Here is a 19,079-nt window from a genome sequence, read left to right as displayed (position 1 = left end):
AATCAGCGCGGCGGCAGCGGCACCCTCAGCCAATGGGGCGCGGGGGGCGGGGCCCGGCGCCCGCCATGATCGAGCAGCAGAAGCGGAAGGTCCCGGGCCCCGGGCCTGGCCCCGGCCCCGCTCCCGGGCCGCCCCCGCCGCCCGCCGCTCCCGGCGCCGCCCCCGCGCCCGGCCCCGACCTCCCGCTCGTCCCCGTGCCCGCCAAGCGGCCCCGCCATGAGCTGCCGGTGGCGCCGGGCACGGGCGGTGCGGGGGGGCAGCCTCCGAGCGGAGCTCTGCTGCAGTCGGTAATGGGGGCGACGTGAGGGGAGGGTGGGAAGAGATGCGGGGTGGGTGGAGAGGTGCGGGAAGAAGGCCGGGGGTGGTTCCAGTGGGAGGGAAGGACCTCGAGCATGTTTGGGCTGGGTGGTGCTGAGGCACCTCCAGTGCTGCGTTCGGCTCTGGGCCCTCAGTGCGGGAGGGGCTGGAGCGTGTCCGGGAAATGGCGCTGGGGAAGGGGAGAGGCTGAGGGAGCTGGGAAGGGTCTGAGCCCCAGGAGAGGCTGAGGGAGCAGGGAAGGGTCTGAGCCCCAGGAGAGGCTGAGGGAGCTGGGAAGGGTCTGAGCCCCAGGAGGGGCTGAGGGAGCTGGGAAGGGGCTCAGCCTGGAGCAAAGGAGGCTCAGGGGCCCTTGTGGCTCTGCACAACTCCCTGACAGGAGGGGACAGCCGGGGGGGGTCGGGCTCTGGGAACAGGGACAGGGACAGGAGCAGAGGGAACAGCTCAGGCTGGGCAGGGGAGGCTCAGGGTGGGCAGAGCAGGAATTTCCCCATGGAAAGGGTGGGCAGGGATTGGAAGTGCCCAGGGGGGTTTGGAGTGCCCATCCCTGGAGGTGACCCTGAGATCTCTGGCTGGGGACAAGGTGGGGATGGGGCACAGCTTGGATTTAATGATCTTGGAGCTTTTTTCCTACCTCAGAATCCTGTGATTCCGGTGGGATGTGCTGTGGGAAGGTCAGGCTGCTCAGCAGGGCTGGCCACAGCCTGGCTTGTCCCTTGTTCCTCACGGTGTCCCCGTGTCCTCCAGGGCCCCCCACGCTGCTCCTCACTGCAGGCCCCCATCATGCTGCTGTCAGGACACGAGGGGGAGGTTTACTGCTGCAAGTTCCATCCCAATGGCAACACCCTGGCCTCAGCTGGCTTCGACAGGCTCATCTGTGAGTGTCACTGCTGTCCCCTGGGCTCAGGCCCTGCTGCTGAGGGGTTTTAGCTCAGCCCTCACCTGGCTGGTTCCTGAGTGGGAATTGCTTCCCCAGGGGGGTGCAGGAAGCTTTTCCCAGCTCCTCTCCAGGCCCCATCCTGACAGTGCTGGAAATGTGTATTACTGAACACAGCCCTGTGTGCCCCTCACACAGGTTCCAGAGGTCTGCAGAAATGCAGTTTTTAATGCTTAGGATTGCTGAAGCAAGGATTACAACTTTTTTAATAAATTCACCTTAAACACGACCCCTAAATCACCTCTGCCCTGGAGCTCACACAAGCATGGAGATTATCCCAGTGGGGCTGGTCCATCCTCCTCCTTCACTTGGCTGAAATCCCAAAGATCAGCTCCATGCACAGCAGCAGGCTGTTCCCATGTTTCCTGTGCTCATCTCTTCCTTGCTGCCCCCCAGTGCTCTGGAATGTCTACGGGGACTGTGACAACTTTGCCACCCTCAAGGGACACAGTGGGGCTGTCATGGAGCTGCACTACAACACAGATGGCAGGTGAGGGCAGGGGCTTGCTGCTGCTCAGAGACCCCAGGGACTCCCTGAACCTCAGGGAACAGAGCTGGGAAGGGTCTGAGCCCCAGGAGGGGCTGAGGGAGCTGGGAAGGGTCTGAGCCCCAGGAGAAGCTGAGGGAGCTGGGGAGGGTCTGAGCCCCAGGAGGGGCTGAGGGAGCTGGGAAGGGTCTGAGCCCCAGGAGGGGCTGAGGGAGCTGGGAAGGGGCTCAGCCTGGAGCAAAGGAGGCTCAGGGGCCCTTGTGGCTCTGCACAACTCCCTGACAGGAGGGGACAGCCGGGGGGGTCGGGCTCTGGGAACAGGGACAGGGACAGGAGCAGAGGGAACAGCTCAGGCTGGGCAGGGGAGGCTCAGGGTGGGCAGAGCAGGAATTTCCCCATGGAAAGGGTGGGCAGGGATTGGAAGTGCCCAGGGGGGTTTGGAGTGCCCATCCCTGGAGGTGCCCATGGAGTTCCTGGATGTGGCACTGAGAGCTCTGGGCTGGGGACAGGGTGGGGATCAGGCACAGCTTGGACTTGCTGCTCCTGGAGCTCTTTTCCAGCACAGGTGATTCTGGGATTGTTGCCCTTGCTCAGTCCAGGAACACCAAGCCCTTGTAGTTTGGCTTTCCCAGTATGAGCAAATGATCTGGGGGTACCTGTGACCCTCCTGTGCCATTGATGCAGTTTTGGAGAACAGAGGGAAGTTTGTGTTGGGTGTCTGGGAGTCACTGGGGAGGGGGAGAGAGAACTAGTGAAATATTGATAATTTAAAAGCTGTTCCACCTTGCTGTCTGTGCTAATACCAGACACTCCTTGAGGAGACAGAAAATTTATAGCAGGGACTAAAGGGAGTTCCATGCAGCCACTCCAGTGTCAGTCAGGCTCCTCCAAAACACAAAGGGGCAGGTTCTTCTCCCACTGGTTACTGCTGAGAGGAGGATGGGAGGGAGCTGCTCCCTGACAGTGCTTGTTGCCTGCAGCATGCTCTTCTCAGCATCCACGGACAAAACAGTGGCCGTGTGGGACAGCGAGACGGGCGAGAGGGTGAAGCGGCTGAAGGGCCACACGTCCTTTGTGAACTCCTGCTACCCTGCCCGCAGGGGGCCCCAGCTGGTGTGCACTGGCAGCGACGATGGCACTGTCAAGGTCAGCCTGGGGACACCTGGCCAAAGGGGGAGAAGCTTCTGGGCTGTTCCCCTTTACCTGGGCCCAATGCAGCTTTTTGTTACTCGGTTCGTTATCTTGTCGCTCTGAGTTCAGAGTGGAAAATGTGACGTCAAATTTCACTGCTCTGTTTTTTCTCTTCTTGTCAGGGGGGTTGAGCTGCTCAGCTGGGCTTTTTTTGCTGCTCTGAATCAGCAAAGTAGGAGAAAACTATTCCTGAAATCTGGGCTGGCCCCTTCTCTCTCCTAAAATCTGTTCTGGCCCTTTCTTCTCTCTCCTGAGATCTGTGCTGGCCCTTTCTTCTCTTTCCTAAAATCTGTGCTGGTCCTTTCTTCTCTTTCCTAAAATCTGTGCTGGTCCTTTCTTCTCTTTCCTAAAATCTGTGCTGGCCCTTTCTTCCTTCCCTTCATTCCTATGCTCCAAACACACCAGGTTTAATGTTTCTAATGAAGATTTCTAGATGAGATGTTTTTTATAATGGTTTCCTGAGATCTACAAAGGAGTTTCAGAACAGTCTGAGTCTCTGCCAATATCTCTGCAGCTCCCTGTGATTTTGTTGTTAAATATCTATGCCCAGCTCTTAAAAGTGCCACATTTCTTTCCAGCTGTGGGACATCAGGAAAAAAGCTGCTGTCCAGACATTCCAGAACACCTACCAGGTCCTGGCTGTCACCTTCAATGACACCAGTGACCAGATCATCTCTGGAGGCATTGACAATGACATCAAGGTAGGACCCTGTGTCCCTTTTTCACTTGTTCATCCTGTCACACCTTGTGTTGCTCAAGGGCAGCCGTGGGGGTCACCTGCTGGATTTGACATCCCAGCCCCCCTGGCCCTGCTGTGTCAATCCCTGTGGTGGCACAGGGCCAATAGAGTGGCAGGGATCTGCTCCAGGCTGGCAGTGACAGCCTGGCATCCCAGTGTCCCAGCACTGCTGTCACCTGCTGGAGCCAGCACGGAATGCTGGCTGTGCTGGCAGCCTGTGACAGAGCCAGGGCTGAGGTCAATGGGAGAAAATGTGGTGATGTGTCCCCTCTGTGCCCTCTGCCCCAGTTTGCAGCTCCCCCTGGCACCTGCTGGTGTGGAAAGTTCTTATGTAAGAGTGAGCTCAGCATTTCATTCAGCTGATTGCCCTGCTGACTGCAGGGCTCAGGCTGTCCCTGTGCCCTCCACTCCTGTCCCAGCCAGTGCTCAGTGTGCCACTGCCACCAGAGCTGTCCCCAGCCAGTGCTCAGTGTGCCACTGCCACCAGAGCTGTCCCCAGCCAGTGCTCAGTGTGCCACTGCCACCAGAGCTGTCCCCAGCCTGTCACAATCAGTGCTCAGTGTGCCACTGCCACCAGAGCTGTCCCCAGCCTGTGCTCAATGTGCCACTGCCACCAGAGCTGTCCCCAGCCTGTGCTCAGTGTGCCACTGCCACCAGAGCTGTCCCCAGCCAGTGCTCAGTGTGCCACTGTCACCAGAGCTGTCCCCAGCCCGTGCTCAGTGTGCCACTGCCACCAGAGCTGTCCCCAGCCTGTCACAATCAGTGCTCAGTGTGCCACTGCCACCAGAGCTGTCCCCAGCCAGTGCTCAGTGTGCCACTGCCACCAGAACTGTCCCCAGCCAGTGCTCAGTGTGCCACTGCCACCAGAACTGTCCCCAGCCAGTGCTCAGTGTGCCACTGCCACCAGAGCTGTCCCCAGCCTGTCCCAGCCAGTGTTTGGTGTCCCACTGCCACCAGAGCTGTCCCCCTGCAGCTTCCCCCTTTGGGAATTGGGGAGCTCCTGCTCTGTGCCATCAGGCAGGAGGATTTGAGGAATTCAAGAGGAATTCTGCAGGTGTGGGGCTGCTGGCATTTAACTCCTTGGAGGTTAAACACATTTGCTTAGAAATGTTCACAAAAGCAAATTCTGTCATTTTGGAACACACATTAACTTCCAGCCTCATATTTTCATAGGACCATGGAATGGTTTGGGTGGGAAGGGATCTGAAGGATCATCTCACTCCACCCCCTGCAATGGCAGGGACACCTCCCACTGTCCCAGCTGCTCCCAGTGTCCAGCCTGGCCTTGGGCACTGCCAGGGATCCAGGGGCAGCCACAGCTGCTCTGGCAATTCCATCCCAGCCCTGCCCACCCTGCCAGGGGAGGATTTATCCCCAATATCCCAGCCAGCCCTGCCCTCTGGCAGTGGGAGCCATTCCCTGCATGTGTGCTGCTGCTGCCATGGAACTCCTTGGGGGTTGAACACACCCAGTTACAAATCTAAGGCACAAACACCATTTTCCTACAACTCCCATCAAACTGCAGAGCCCATTATCTGGAAGGCAGAGCTGCTGGCAGCAGCTGGGTCCTCAATGCCCAGAGCTGCAGCCCCAGCAGTGCTGCTGTCCCCGTGCCAGGTGTGGGTGCTCTCAGCAGTGCTGGGTGCTCTCAGCTCTGTGGGTGCTCTCAGAGCTCTGTGGGTGCCCCAGCAGTGCTGCTGTCCCCGTGTTAGGTGTGGGTGCTCTCAGAGCTCTGTGGGTGCTCTCAGAGCTCTGTGGGTGCCCCAGCAGTGCTGCTGTCCCCGTGTTAGGTGTGGGTGCTCTCAGAGCTCTGTGGGTGCTCTCAGAGCTCTGTGGGTGCTCTCAGAGCTCTGTGGGTGCCCAGCAGTGCTGCTGTCCCCGTGCTAGGTGTGGGTGCTCTCAGAGCTCTGTGGGTGCTCTCAGAGCTCTGTGGGTGCCCCAGCAGTGCTGCTGTCCCCGTGCCAGGTGTGGGACCTGCGGCAGAACAAGCTCACCTACAGCATGCGCGGCCACGCCGACTCAGTGACCGGCCTGAGCCTCAGCTCTGAGGGCTCCTACCTGCTCTCCAACGCCATGGACAACACAGGTACAGCCTGCTGGGGGCACCAGGGACACCCATGGGTGCTCCTCCTGGGAAAACAGCACTGGGGGGGGTGGGATGCAGGGAGCTGGGCTCTAGAGCTGAACCGCGGGTCTGTGTCCTTGGAGGGGGAGCAGCTGCCTCAGGGGGCTCCTGGAGGGAGCTGGGACAGGAGCCATGGCACAGGTTATCCTGCAGGACATGGGGACAGGAGCCATGGCACAGGTTATCCTGCAGGACATGGGGACAGGAGGATGGCACGGGTTATCCTGCAGGACATGGGGACAGGAGCCATGGCACAGGTTATCCTGCAGGACATGGGGACAGGAGCCATGGCACAGGTTATCCTGCAGGACATGGGGACAGGAGCCATGGCACGGGTTATCCTGCAGGAAGGACATGGGGACAGGAGCCATGGCACAGGTTATCCTGCAGGACATGGGGACAGGGGCCATGGCACAGCTTATCCTGCAGGACATGGGGACAGGAGCCATGGCACAGGTTATCCTAAGGAAGGACATGGGGACAGGAGCCATGGCACAGGTTATCCTGCAGGACATGGGGACAGGGGCCATGACACAGGTTATCCTGCAGGACATGGGGACAGGAGCCATGGCACAGGTTATCCTGCAGGACATGGGGACAGGGGCCATGGCACAGGTTATCCTGCAGGACATGGGGACAGGAGCCATGGCACAGGTTATCCTGCAGGACATGGGGACAGGAGCCATGGCACAGGTTATCCTGCAGGACATGGGGACAGGGGCCATGGCACAGGTTATCCTGCAGGACATGGGGACAGGAGCCATGGCACAGGTTATCCTGCAGGACATGGGGACAGGAGCCATGGCACAGGTTATCCTGCAGGACATGGGGACAGTAGCCATGGCACAGGTTATCCTGCACTCTGTGTCTGGCTGGTGTCAGGCTGCCTTGGCTCTGTTCCCTCAGCAGCAGTGACAGCCCAGCTGTCACCCTGCCTGTCCCACTGTCCCTCTCTGAGGCTGAGCCCATCAGGACCTTGTCCCTGGGCTGTGTCAGGATGGAGAAAAGGCTCCTGTGATGGGGTGGTGGCTCAGTTGTGGCAGGGCAGGTTTGGATTTTGGTGTGAGTGCACATTGCTGCTGTTGTGCTGCCAGAGCAGGGGCTGCAGCAGGGGAAGTGCTGGTTCCTGTGGGCACTGAGGGCTCAGGGGCCTGGCCTGGCCTCTGCCCCCTCCCTGTGCCCTCAGCTGCTGCTCTGGCTCTCTTGCAGTTCGGATCTGGGACGTCAGGCCCTTCGCCCCCAAGGAGAGATGTGTCAAGATTTTCCAGGGAAATGTCCATAATTTTGAAAAGGTGAGTGTTCACTGCTTATTCAATTCCCTCTGCTCTTAACTTTTCTCTAAATTGGTTTTTTTTTTTTTTTCAATTCAAGTGTAGGCCAGAAAGGCTTTAATAAGAACTCAAAGAAAGATAAATACTCAAAGTGGGATTCCAATTAAAGCCTCAGGAACAAGATTTCTTTGCTCAGTTCAGCTGTAATTAGCTGTAAATTAAATATTTTCTACACTTACCATCTACTTTGTGTAAAATAACAAGGCACTGGCTGTTTCCAGCAATAAAATGAAATCTGTAATTACCATCTTATCTTCCAAGGGAGATCATTAATGTGGTGCTTTTAATTCAAGGAGAAGGGGGAAACTAAATAGATCTGTGCATGTTCTTTTGTTGTAGAACCTTCTGAGGTGCTCCTGGTCCCCAGATGGCAGTAAAATTGCAGGGGGCTCTGCTGACAGGTGAGTTGTCCCCATCAATCCATGATGGATTTGCAGCATTCCTGCATCAGAATCTCAATGCTCAGGGCTGTGTGTGAAATCCCAAACAGCCCTCAGGGATTTTTATTGATTTCCACAGGGAATTTCTGTTGTTAGTCTCTCTGCAGGAGTATCTGACTGTTGTAAAATCTGGTTCTTATTGTCAAAACCTGCCTGAGGCTCTGCCCTGTCCCACCACAGGATCCCCCAGCAGGTGACAGGGACATCTTTGCCACTGGGTGTCCTGGCAGACCTGGGGGGGCCTTTGAGAGCAGGGTCTGGGGGGGGGGGGGGTTTGGAGGATAAAGAGCACAAATCCCACTTAAATCCCTGCATGGTGGGATTCCAGGGACCATTAATGACCTCTCCTTTAATTAAGCAGAAATAAGGACCAATTGGCACATCTCAGACTTGTAAATGAAATATTCAGTAAAGTGAGCTGAGCAGTGAAAAGGGCAGAGGGATGAAGCAGAACTGGGTCTGAAGGTCCCTGTGAAGGACACCACTGACCCCTGGAGCAAATCCAGGCCCAAATCCAGTGCCAGGGAGACAGGAATTCCTGCAGGCTGGGGGCCAGGGCATGGGGCAGCAGTAATCACCAGATTAATGAGGTTCTGAAAGCAGAGAGGCAGAACTCGAGCTCTCCCTGTCCAGATTTAGTGGGGCAGCTGTCCCAGCATGAGCTGGGGCCTGATTCTGCCCCCAGCCCTACTGGGGGCACGTGGGGAGGGAGAATTCCTGATGGGGGATGGAGCAGTTCCTGATGGGGGGAGAGGAGAAAAAGCAAAGCAAGATTAAACAAATGTTTTGTTTTGAGTACAGAACATTCCCCTGGTGATTCCTCTCTCCTCCTGTGGGTCTGTGTTGGAGGGCCAATTACTTGAGTCTTTATTTTTGCTGGTGAGCCCTTCAAAAGTATCAAAGTAGTATTCAGAAGTATTTTTGTAGTAAAATCAGCCACTTTGCCTCCTTTGCAACACCAAATTTAAAACCACAACAGCAGAGTGCTTTGAGAAAGGAACAGACACAATCCCTGCCTGCTAGGTAAGAGTTGGGCTTGAAACATTCCTGATTCAAGGCTTACATTGCAGGCCTGAGAGTTTCCCTCAAGAAAATAAATCACAGAATAGCACTGGCCTGAAAAGCTCCTGGGGAGGAGGAGCACATGGTGCTGGTACCCTGTGGCTTCTCTGGGCAGCCAGCAGGGGTTATAGATCATTCAGGGCATTTTTGGGGTGAAAAGCAGCATTTCAGTGACATTCCAGGCTGATTGTACAGGCAAATCTTTTTTGTCAGGTCTGCAAAGCCCTGACATGGAAAGGAAGGGGGAAAGTGAGGAGCCCAGAATAAGTCTGGAAGGCTCCAGCCCTGGTGCTGAGGGAGGGGCTGTCCATGCCCAGCAGGTTTGAGTCCCTGCAGGGGAGCCATGGGCTGCACAGCAACCTGCCTTGGAGCAGGGATCCACCTCCCATGTGTCCCTGCAAAATGTTCCCTTCCCCATTTGTTCCTGCTCTGTCCCCATCTGTCCTGGTTGGAGGACAGGTGTCTGCCAATAAAGGCAGGAGCTTCTCTTTGAAATGGAGAATGTAAACCCCCTCCCTCCAAATTATTATTATTATTATTTTGAAATTAAGGGGCTCTCAGGCAAAGATGGGGGAATTAGGAATAACAGTTCTTTACTATGAAAATTAAAATAGAAATACAGTATTACAAAGAACAATCCCAACCCCTGCCAGAGTCAGAATCCAAGCTGACACCTGTCAGTCAGTCAGGGTGGTGTCACAGTCCCATTCAATGGTGGCTGCATCCTCCTGCAGTGGCAGATGTGGTTCAGCTGGAGCAGTGCTCCTGGAGAAGGTGCAGTTTCCTCTGAAGCTCCAGGGATGATGTGGAAAGGTCTGGCTTTCCTCTGGAATCCAGTGGAGAGAAGGTGCCTTGGTGTCCAAAATCTGTTTTTATCTGGGTGGGAAAGGCTTGGCTCCTCCCTGGCTGGAGCATCTCCCAGTGGGATGATGGAATTTTATCAGTCATGCCCTGGGACTCAGTGGCCATGAACAGGAGATATCTCCTGGAGGGAGGATGGGCTGTGGGAAGATAAAGATGATTGCCCAGCTGGTTTAAAGATGGCCCATTAGCAGATAATGTGTGCCAGGAGATCAGGGGCACTGCCACACCCGGGTCAGCAGATGGGGACAGAATTCACATTGCTGGTCACAGCAACCCAACACACCATCCCTCAGCCTCTGAGAGCCCAGTGATGCCCTGGGGTGTGACAGCAGAGCTGCCTTTCCCACCACACCCCTCTCCTGCCCTTTCCTGCCCCAGGAGTTCCTTTGAGCTCTCAGCCACCTCCAAGGAGGGGATGGGAGGGCAGGGTTGATGCTTTGGGTTTGAGATTTTACATTTTCCAGACTCTGCTGCTTGCTGTGTAACTCTGAAACTTCCTGTTAGGTGTTAGTGAGTTCTCTTCACAGGCTTGGACAGAACAATCCCTTCCCAGCAGGAGAATCAAGGACAACCAGTACCCAAAAATCAGAAACAGCAGCAAAGGGAAGGGGGCAAGGCAGGGGGCTGGGAGTGCATGGCCTGGGGCTGTGGTTGGACAACTGACCCCAATGTGTAAATGAACCAAAACTTACAAAAGTGTAAAACTCATTGGATTTCATTTGTTTGCAGCCCCAGTCAGGCTCTTGCACTGCCCAACGTGCATCCTTTCAGTAAATATTTTATTTCTTTAGTCTCTGTTCCAGGTCAGCCTTTCCAGGCATCAGTTTGAGCATCACCTCTGCCCAGGCACTGGTTTTTGTTTTGGTTGTGCAGAGCTGTGAGCCTTGTGCCAAATTCCCTTCCCTCGTGCTGGGCAGGGGGGGCTGTGGCAGAGCTGTGCAGGGGGGGTGCAGCCCCTGCCCTGCCTGGGGGATGCTGATCTTGTTCTGGTGGATCCAGATCTCTGTCACCAGGGGCAGGGCATCCCAGCAGAGCTTCCCACAGGGAATTTGGGCTCGGTTTCCCTGACTGTCAGATCATTTTTAAGAGAATTGTGGGAGCTGAGCTGTGCCTGGTGCCCCCAGGGAAGGGTCCTGGGGGGTTCCCAACTCAGGCAGGAGCCAGCAGTGGGTGAGGCCTGACAGGGAGTGATCAAAGGTTCAGTGTGATCCCATCACTCCCAAGAAATGCTGGCAAGTGGATCATGGCAGAGCAGGGGGAAATGTCCTCTCAGAGCTGCTGGCTGGGAGGGATTGGGGGCTGGGGGTGCTCTGGGCTCTTCACTGCCAGCCCAGGGGGATGCCTGGACATGCAGAGTGTTTGGGGGGTGCCTGGGAGGGTGAAACATCCCTCCCCATTCCCAGTGCTGGTTTTCTCCCTGCCCTATCAAGGATTTCTTTGGCCTCTCAACTTTCATGTTGATCTCTGATCACCCTGAGGGGTGAAGTGCTGGCAGGGAGGTTTTTGCCTCTGGACCTGTTGTCTCCTCTCTGCTCTCCTGGGCCAGTCAGAGCAGCATTTTTCTTCTGGCAAGTTGCTGTTTATCCACACAAAGATAGTTCCAGCCAGCAGGTGAACCCCCTGGGGGGACAGGTGTTTCCTTTGGCCTGTGCCTGCCCTGACCAGGATTGTGTTGCAGGTTTGTGTACGTGTGGGACACCACCTCCAGGAGGATCCTGTACAAGCTGCCTGGCCATGCTGGCTCTGTCAATGAACTGGCTTTCCACCCTGAGGAACCCATCAGTAAGTGCTGCCCCCTCCCCAGGGCTCACTGAGCTGCTCATCCTCTGGGAAGCAGCCCCAGAACTGCCAGAGTGGCTCAGAGTCCAGTTAGCAGCAGGGTGGCAGAGCCCTGTTTGTTGGGTGGGGGCACTCTGAGCTGAGCACAGGGACCCTGGGACTGGGGTGGGGACACCCAGAGGGCAGCAGGGTGGCTCTTGGGTGGGCTGGGGGTGGCTGCCACTGGCCAGGGCTTGTCCAGCCTTCCCAGGGGCCCTGAGGAAAGGGTTTGGAATACATGGGATGCCAGGGATGTAACCTTGTTTGGTGGCTGCATGAGGACATGGATCACCTGGGGGGTCCTAACTGCCCCCAAGCTGTAGGAAACAAATATCAGAGAATCACAAAATCACAATCCCAGAATGGTCTGGGTTGGAAGGGACCTTAAATCCCCTCCAGTGCCATGGCAGGGACACCTCCCACTGTCCCAGCTGCTCCCAGTGTCCAGCCTGGCCTTGGGCACTGCCAGGGATCCAGGGGCAGCCACAGCTGCTCTGGGCACGCTGTGCCAGGGCCTCCCCACCCTCTAGGGAACAATTCCTGCCCAAAATCCCACCCAGAGGATGCTCTTGGTGCAGTGGGTCTAGGCCCTGTTCTGGAGGTGTCTCACACGTGGCACCACAGTCAGAGCTGGGTGTTGCAAAGCTCATGGTGCCTTTTCAGAGCCATTTGAACCCCCTGCAGGAGCTGGGGGCAGGTTCCATTCCCATTTCCTGGTCCAGCATGGGCTGGGCAGGCTGCAGGGAGCTGTGTTCCATGGAAACACTCACCTTGGCCAGGCCAGCCCCAAAGCCAGGGCAAGGGGCAGGAGCTCTGGGTTTGTCCCTGGGTACCCACAGCTCTGCCTGAGCTGGAGGGGCAGAGGCAGCTCCTGGCTGGGTGTGGGATCCTGTGCTGGGCTCATCAATCACTGAGCTTCAAATAAAGATTAAAAAACTATTACTGAAAACCTATTGATTCATGCAGCTGATGGCTGGGAACTCCTGGGAATGTAAATCCCATAAATCACTGTAGGATTCTCACCTGCATGGGGAGCCAGGCTGTGGCTGGGTGACAAACACCAGGCTGGGATTGGTGCAGGGTGACAAACACCAGGCTGGGATTGGTGCAGGGTGACAGACACCAGGCTGGGATTGGTGCAGGGTGACAGACACCAGGCTGGGATTGGTGCAGGGTGTCAAACACCAGGCTGGGAATTGGTGCAGAAGCCCCCAGAGCTCTTCTGGACAGGGATTAAACCATTGCTGGTATCTTCTGGGTCATTCTTTGTGCTTTGAATTCCCTGAAGAGGGAAAGGGTCTGAGCCCCAGGAGGGGCTGAGGGAGCTGGGAAGGGGCTCAGCCTGGAGCAAAGGAGGCTCAGGGGCCCTTGTGGCTCTGCACAATTCCCTGGCAGGAGGGGACAGGCTCTTCTCCAGAAACAGGGACAGGAGCAGAGGGAAGGTTTAGGTTGGATTTGGGGAACATTTCTCCATGGAAAGGGCTCCCCATCCCTGGGGTGTCAGAGGGGCTGAGGCACTGGGTGACCCTGGGGGCTCAGTGGGGTTGGGTGATCTGGGGGATGTTCCCCAACCTCAGGGGTCCCTGGGCTGTGGCTCAGGGTGGGGCCAGCTGTGTTTTCCCTGTTCCCAGGGAATGCTGTCCTGGGGACACTCTCCTGGCCAGATGTGCCCTCTAGTGGTGCTGGCAGAGCCTCAACACTTCTGGGGATGAAGATCCCACCTCGGGAGCCTCCCAGAGGTGTTCATCCCCCTCCTGCCACATCCCAGCTCAGGCTCTCCCAGCACAGCCTGGCCTACAGCACTGTTCATGGCTCTTTTGGGGAGCAGCTGCAATTTGGCTTCCAGCAAAATGAACAGTTCAGTGCTGTGTCCTTAGGGAAGTCTCAAACCACTGGGATAATTCTTATTTTCTATTTTAATTCTTATATTCTATTTTAGTTTTTATATTCTGTTTCGGTTTTTATATTCTGTTTTAATTTTTATGTTCTCATTTTATTCTTCCTTCCTTTCTTTCTTTGCCCCTCAGTTCTCTCTGCATCCAGTGACAAAAGGCTGTACATGGGGGAGATCCAGTGAGGCCCATGAGGAGCTGGTGGGATCTGTGCCCTCGGGATCCTGGGTTTGCAGGAGCTGGATGGATCCATTGCCAGTGCAGACGGTGACAGCAGCTCTGTGACAGCCACCCTGCTGCAGGCTGTCCCCTCTCCACATCTCACTGGGCAGCTTTTTCCACCTCCCCTATCTTTGGGGAGGCAGGAAAACTTGGAAATGAAAGGAATTTTGGTTTGGCTCTGCCACTGACCATGACACCCTTCTTCAGATCCCTTGAAATTGAGAACTTTTGTTTCAGTTCTACACGTGGCCTGTATATTCCCTGTCCTGTTTGTTTTGGAGTTTTTTGATACAGTTAAAACTGCAATAAATGGCTTTTTACACAGCTCAGTGCCTGGGGTTTATTGCTCTGGTTGCTTTTCTGTTCTCCAATATTAAATCCAAGTCCTCACCTGTGGATAACCAGGGAAATCATCAAGATTAAAATCATGGAATGATTTGGGTTGGAAGGGACTTTAAATCCCATTCAGTGCCACCCCAGGGACACTCCCACTGTCCCAGCTGCTCCCAGTGTCCAGCATGGCCTTGGGCACTGCCAGGGATCCAGGGGCAGCCACAGCTGCTCTGGCAATTCCATCCCAGCCCTGCCCACCCTGCCAGGGAACAATTCCTGCCCAAGATCCCAGCCAGCCCTGCCCTCTGGCACTGGGAGCCATTCCCTGGGTCCTGTCCCTGCCTTGTCCCAGTCCCTGTCCCAATTCCAGGGAGGGTTCAGCAGGTTCCTGTCACTGCCCAGTTCCCTCCCCTCACTCCCCGTGGCTGCTGCAGCCCTGGGTGGTCCCTGGAGTTGTCCCTGTCCCCTGGGGTGTCCCACTGTCCCTGCCCTCAGTGGGTGAGTGACAGGAGCCCTCGGGGGGTGCTGGCAGCTCCATCTCCCATGTGATGGGTGAGCAGCTCTGAGCAGACAAACCCCTCCCTGGAGAGCAGCAGGCAGGGCTGGAGGCACGGGGGGTTATTTTTAACTGCAGAGTATTCAAGGCTGAGGGGCTGGGGCTGCCAGGAGGGACCCTGGGCACCCCAGGGTGGGAGCCTGGTTCCCAGGGATGAGCCCCTGCCCCTGGCTGGGGAGGGGCTGCCACAGATTAATTAGATCCTGTAATAATCCCAAGGGTTTATTTGGATCTGTACCAAGTGTCAGAGGAGAGAGAGACCCTTGGGGCTGATCTGTGACAACAGTCCTGAGCTTCACTGTGTCCTGCTTCTTTGAAGGAACCAAAAAAGGTTTTTTTTCCAAATTCCCAGCCCAGGAGCCAGCAGTGAAGTGAGGCAGGGGGATCATTCTTCCCCTGCCCCGAGTTCTGGGCAGTCCTGGGGCTCCTGAGAGCTGGGGGTGCCAGGCAGGGGCTGCTCCCAGGATGGGGCAGTGGGGGCTGGATGGATCCACACCCCAGCCTGGGTGTCACCCCCTGTGCCCTGCACACCCCTCCATGGCCTGGGCATGATGGACATGGAGCCATGACCCAGATCAGGGAAATGATCCGGATTAAAGATAAATCCCTGGGCTGAGGAGCAGAGGGATGGACAGAGCCAGAGGGATGGACAGAGCCAGGGATGGACAGAGCCAGAGGGATGGACAGAGCCAGAGCTGGATGGACAGAGCCAGGGATGGATGGACAGAGCCAGAGGGATGGACAGAGCCAGGGATGGATGAACAGAGCCAGGGATGGATGGACAGAGCCAGAGGGATGGACAGAGCCAGGGATGGATGGACAGAGCCAGGGATGGATGGACAGAGCCAGAGGGATGGACAGAGCCAGGGATGGATGGACAGAGCCAGGGATGGATGGACAGAGCCAGAGCTGGATGGACAGAGCCAGGGATGGATAGACAGAGCCAGGGATGGATGGACAGAGCCAGGGATGGATGGACAGAGCCAGGGATGGATGGACAGAGCCACAGAGCCAGGGCTGGGCAGCTCTGTGGGCACTCCCTGCCCATGCCCAGCTGCCCCTGGCCAACTCCCCACAGCAATGAGCATCCAGCCCAGCATCCCTGTGCCCATCCCAGTGCTGTGACCATTCCCCAGGGCCAAAGAACTTTGTTCCTGATGGATGCTAAGGAGGGAAGGGGCAGCTCAAGGTTTCCCTGCTCATTGAGGTTGGGGCTGGACAATGCCCATCCCTTGGACCTTGTGTCCAGGTCCCAGCTGCTGGGAGAGAGGGAAGTTGATTTGGGAGAAGCTGGAACACCCCTTGTGGGCTGGAACACAGCATGGAGAGCTGGCACCAACCACCCCAGAGGTGCCAGGGCCAGTGCTGCCACCACCCTTGGGGACAGGACAGGGCCTGTGCTGCAGAGAGTCCAGAGGGGTTTGGAGTCAGTCCCTCTCTGTTCCTGTTGGTTCCCAGCTGCACCCAGGGGGATTTGGGGCCAGTCCCCTCTGTCCCACTGCCCCCAGCTGCCCCCAGACCTCTCCTGGCTCCCATCCCACAGCAGACCCACACCAGCCCTGGGCCATGGCAGCAGCAAAGCATTCAAGGCTTCATCTGAGTGCAGAGAAAATTGTTTCCTTAAACAGGTTTATTCCTCCAAGGGAGGTATTTGCTTGAGAGATTTCCAGTGGAAATTAAATCTTTCCTGGGATCCAGATAAACAGCCCCAGTTCCAAGGAGCTGTGCAGGGGGAGGAGCTGAGCCCCAGCCTGCAGTGGGGCTGGAGGTGACCCTGATGTGGCCCTGGGGGTGTCCCTGTCCCCATCCCCACCCTCCTCCTTGACCCTTTGGCAATGCCAGCACTCAGAGATCCTGGATGGATGCAGCTCCCCCACCCTGGGATCAGTGGGGACACCCTGGGACATCCCAGCTCCAGCCCTGCCACCCCTCCTGTCCTTCCTGCACCTTTCCCTTCCTTTCCCCACCTTCTCCCACTGCTGCTCCAAGGCTCCCTAATGAATTCTGAGAGTTCCAAGGAGCGGGTGATGATTTCTGAAAGAATGGAAAACAATTATTTGCTCTGTTGGGGAATAGATGCTGTTTAGTCTCCATTTAATGGAAAGCTAATTAAATTACATGAGCAAGTGAATAGAATTTTTTTGTTAATTATGAATTTTGCGAGCTACAAAGGCGAAATGATGATGGATCCAGTGATGTGCAGCCCTTCTCCCCCACACAGAGATAAGATGACAACAGAGAAGGAATGGTGGGAACTCATTTTAATTTCTCCATCGATTCTCCAACAGCCACCTGAGCTCGATCCATTACCTGGGACACATGGAGCTGATGGTGACTGGCAGCTGGGGGCTAATTATGTTCAAACTGGGGAAAGGTTGGTTAAATAAATGTGTGTTTTCTCCTGGAGGAGTCACAGAATCATGGAATCCCAGAGTGGTTTGGCTGTAGGGACACGAAGTTCATCCCATTCCACCCCTGCTGTGGGAAGAGACACATTCCACTATCCCAGGCTGGAGGTGGGCTGGACCTGAGCCCAGGGATGGGGCAGCCCTGCCCCTGGGACTGGGTCTGGGACATCCCTGGTGTCCAGGGTTGGAGTGTCACTGACCCCAGGGCTGGAAAACTCCTGACCCCAAGCTGGGCTGTCCTTTACCCCAGAGCTGGGCCATCTCCAGACCCAAAGCTGAAGCATCCCTGGCTCTGGGACTGGGGTGTCCCTGTCCCTGTCCCCAGGCTGCTCCAGCCCTGCCCAAATAGACTAAAACCTGACATTTTGGGACAAAAATATCAGTTTAGTGAAAAAAAAACTGATTTCTCTCTGTTCTGTTTATACCCCTGGCAGGGAGAGCTGTCTCTGGCATGAAGATACAGATGGTTTTTGACTTAAAACACTCGGGTTTAGTGGAAGGAGAGGATTTTGTGTACCTGGGGAAGAGATCCCATCTGCCTCCTCCTGCCCTGGGGGTGGAGAGCTCAGCTGGGTCAGATCCAGGTCAGATCCTGCCAGAGCCAGGTGGCCATGGGGGACAAGGGACAGCCCTGTCACCCCACCATGACTTGTGGGGTGACAGAGAAGTGGAGTCTCCACTTGATGGGGAGTGTTCCTCTCCCTTCTCCATCCCACAGGAGATTTGGGATGAGGCTCTGACCCCACCAGGGGTGTTGGGGAAACTGAGGCACAGCAGGGCTTGGTTGGGATCAAAGCACAGATCCTGATGGCTCCCTCCCATTTCCATCCTCCCAATTAATTACATGACCCTGTTTTGATTTCCTCTCCATATTTTCTCTGTAATTTTGGCCTCTGGGGTTTTTATTGCACATAAACCCCAGGGTGGGGGGTGTGGAGTGGCAGGTCCTGAGCACAGCAAAGGACAAAGCCCAGGGCTCATTTCCCACCCTCTCCTGGATGAAGTTGTCTCCTCTCCTTCCAGGGCAGCTCCATGACAGGCTTTATTGACCTTTTTTTAATCTAAAATTGATTCTTTGCAAAACTCCACCTGGTCAGGAGCCAGGCAGGATCTCGGTGCCTTTGGATGGGGATTTATGATTTTCCATCCCAGCATTTTGCCTTTCCCTGGTGTTTGGGGGCTGCAGGTGGGTTGAGCTGGGCAGATTTGCCAGACCAGGGCCAAGGAGATGCTGTGGGATGGTTTGATCCTTAATTTTGACCTGTGGGGTGATCCCAATCCCTCTGCTCCAGGTTTCTGCTGTGCTTAAATCCCAGAGGAGGCCAAAAGCTGGATCTGGAAATTGTGTGTGTACCTGGATAACCCTCAGGAGCCTGGGACACAATGGGATGAAGGTGATGGGTCCTGTCCCAGGTGAAAACCTGGGGATGCTGGAGAGCTGGGAGGGATGGACAGCCCACGGTGGGGTATCCCAGCTCCAGAGCCAGGATCCTTGGCAGGTGTGGGAATCTCAGGGCTGCTGCAGGTGACTCAGCCAGGCCAGGGTGGAATAAGCAGAGCTGGCTCCATGTCTCAGCCTGCTCCTGCTCCCAGGAGTGCAGCTCAGAGCATCCCCTGAGGAACCTTTCACTGAATGCACAAAAGCATTTCCTGCAGAGCCCCGTCCTTCAGCCAGGCAGAGCCTCCCCAAACGCACCTGGGAGCAGGAACTGCCGCGGGGGGGAGAGAAATCCCCACGGTGGAGGATGAAGAGAAGCTCCAGGTGTGGAAGGTGCTGCAGGCTGGTCCCAGCAGTGCACAGGGATGAGCCTGGCAAGCTTGGATGGGCTTGGACCACACACACAAACGCAGCTTCATCCCTCTGATGCCCCGTGAGTGCTCTGACACCTAAGGCTGCGTGCGGCCGCTTTAGGAGATGCTTCCTCCTGAGCATCGGCGCTGAGGATTAAGAAATCACCGAAATTAAAAGCAGCAAACTGTTTCCAATTGCTTCTGCCAGGCGGCATTTCAGCCAGAGGTTTCTGAAGCGCCGGGAAAGCGGCATCCCGGTGATCGCTCGCGCTCCGCGATGTCCCCGAAGGTGCGCCGTGAAACAGAACAAAGGCGAGAGGCTGGGTGGCGGAGCGGGGCCGTGTCAGCCCTGCCTGCACCCAGCTCCCCCGGGCAGCCGGCCCCAGCCGCGTGTGCGGAGCGGGGCTCTGCGGAGCGGGGCTCTGCGGGGACGCGGGCGCTCCCGCCGGGCTCGCCCATCTGTCCTCCCCGCAAGCCCAGCTGCTGCGCTGGCACGGCCACCCAGGGGACGCCGCGGGTCCCCGCGCTGCGGGTCCAGGCGCCGCCCAAGGGCCGCAGGGCCGGGGGA

General features: G+C 56.5%; 1 protein-coding gene across 1 annotated transcript; it reads left to right on the top strand.

Annotated features, from left to right (window-relative positions):
- Positions 1 to 38: 38 nt before the first annotated feature.
- On the top strand, positions 39 to 13,745 carry SNRNP40 (small nuclear ribonucleoprotein U5 subunit 40). Its single transcript, XM_079325823.1, has 10 exons — positions 39 to 287; positions 1,063 to 1,192; positions 1,649 to 1,742; positions 2,720 to 2,885; positions 3,509 to 3,631; positions 5,635 to 5,755; positions 7,004 to 7,086; positions 7,465 to 7,526; positions 11,170 to 11,273; positions 13,337 to 13,745. Exons 1-10 carry the CDS (start codon positions 66 to 68, stop codon positions 13,384 to 13,386), a joined length of 1,155 nt encoding a protein of 384 aa, XP_079181949.1. The 5' UTR covers positions 39 to 65; the 3' UTR covers positions 13,387 to 13,745.
- The last annotated feature ends 5,334 nt before the right edge of the window (positions 13,746 to 19,079 follow it).

Source organism: Erithacus rubecula (genome assembly GCF_903797595.1).
Source record: "Erithacus rubecula genome assembly, chromosome: 23".
Taxonomy (NCBI): Eukaryota; Metazoa; Chordata; class Aves; order Passeriformes; family Muscicapidae; genus Erithacus; species Erithacus rubecula.
The sequence above is the reverse complement of the archived record's forward strand: the minus strand, read 5'-3'. Positions and strand labels throughout refer to the sequence as shown.

Coding starts and splice junctions, on each gene's coding strand:
- SNRNP40 (XM_079325823.1), top strand. CDS start 66: ATGATCGAGCAGCAGAAGCGGAAGGTCCCGGGCCCCGGGCCTGGCCCC. Junction 1,743..2,719: donor CACTACAACACAGATGGCAG/GTGAGGGCAGGG, acceptor TGTTGCCTGCAG/CATGCTCTTCTCAGCATCCA. Junction 2,886..3,508: donor GCGACGATGGCACTGTCAAG/GTCAGCCTGGGG, acceptor ATTTCTTTCCAG/CTGTGGGACATCAGGAAAAA.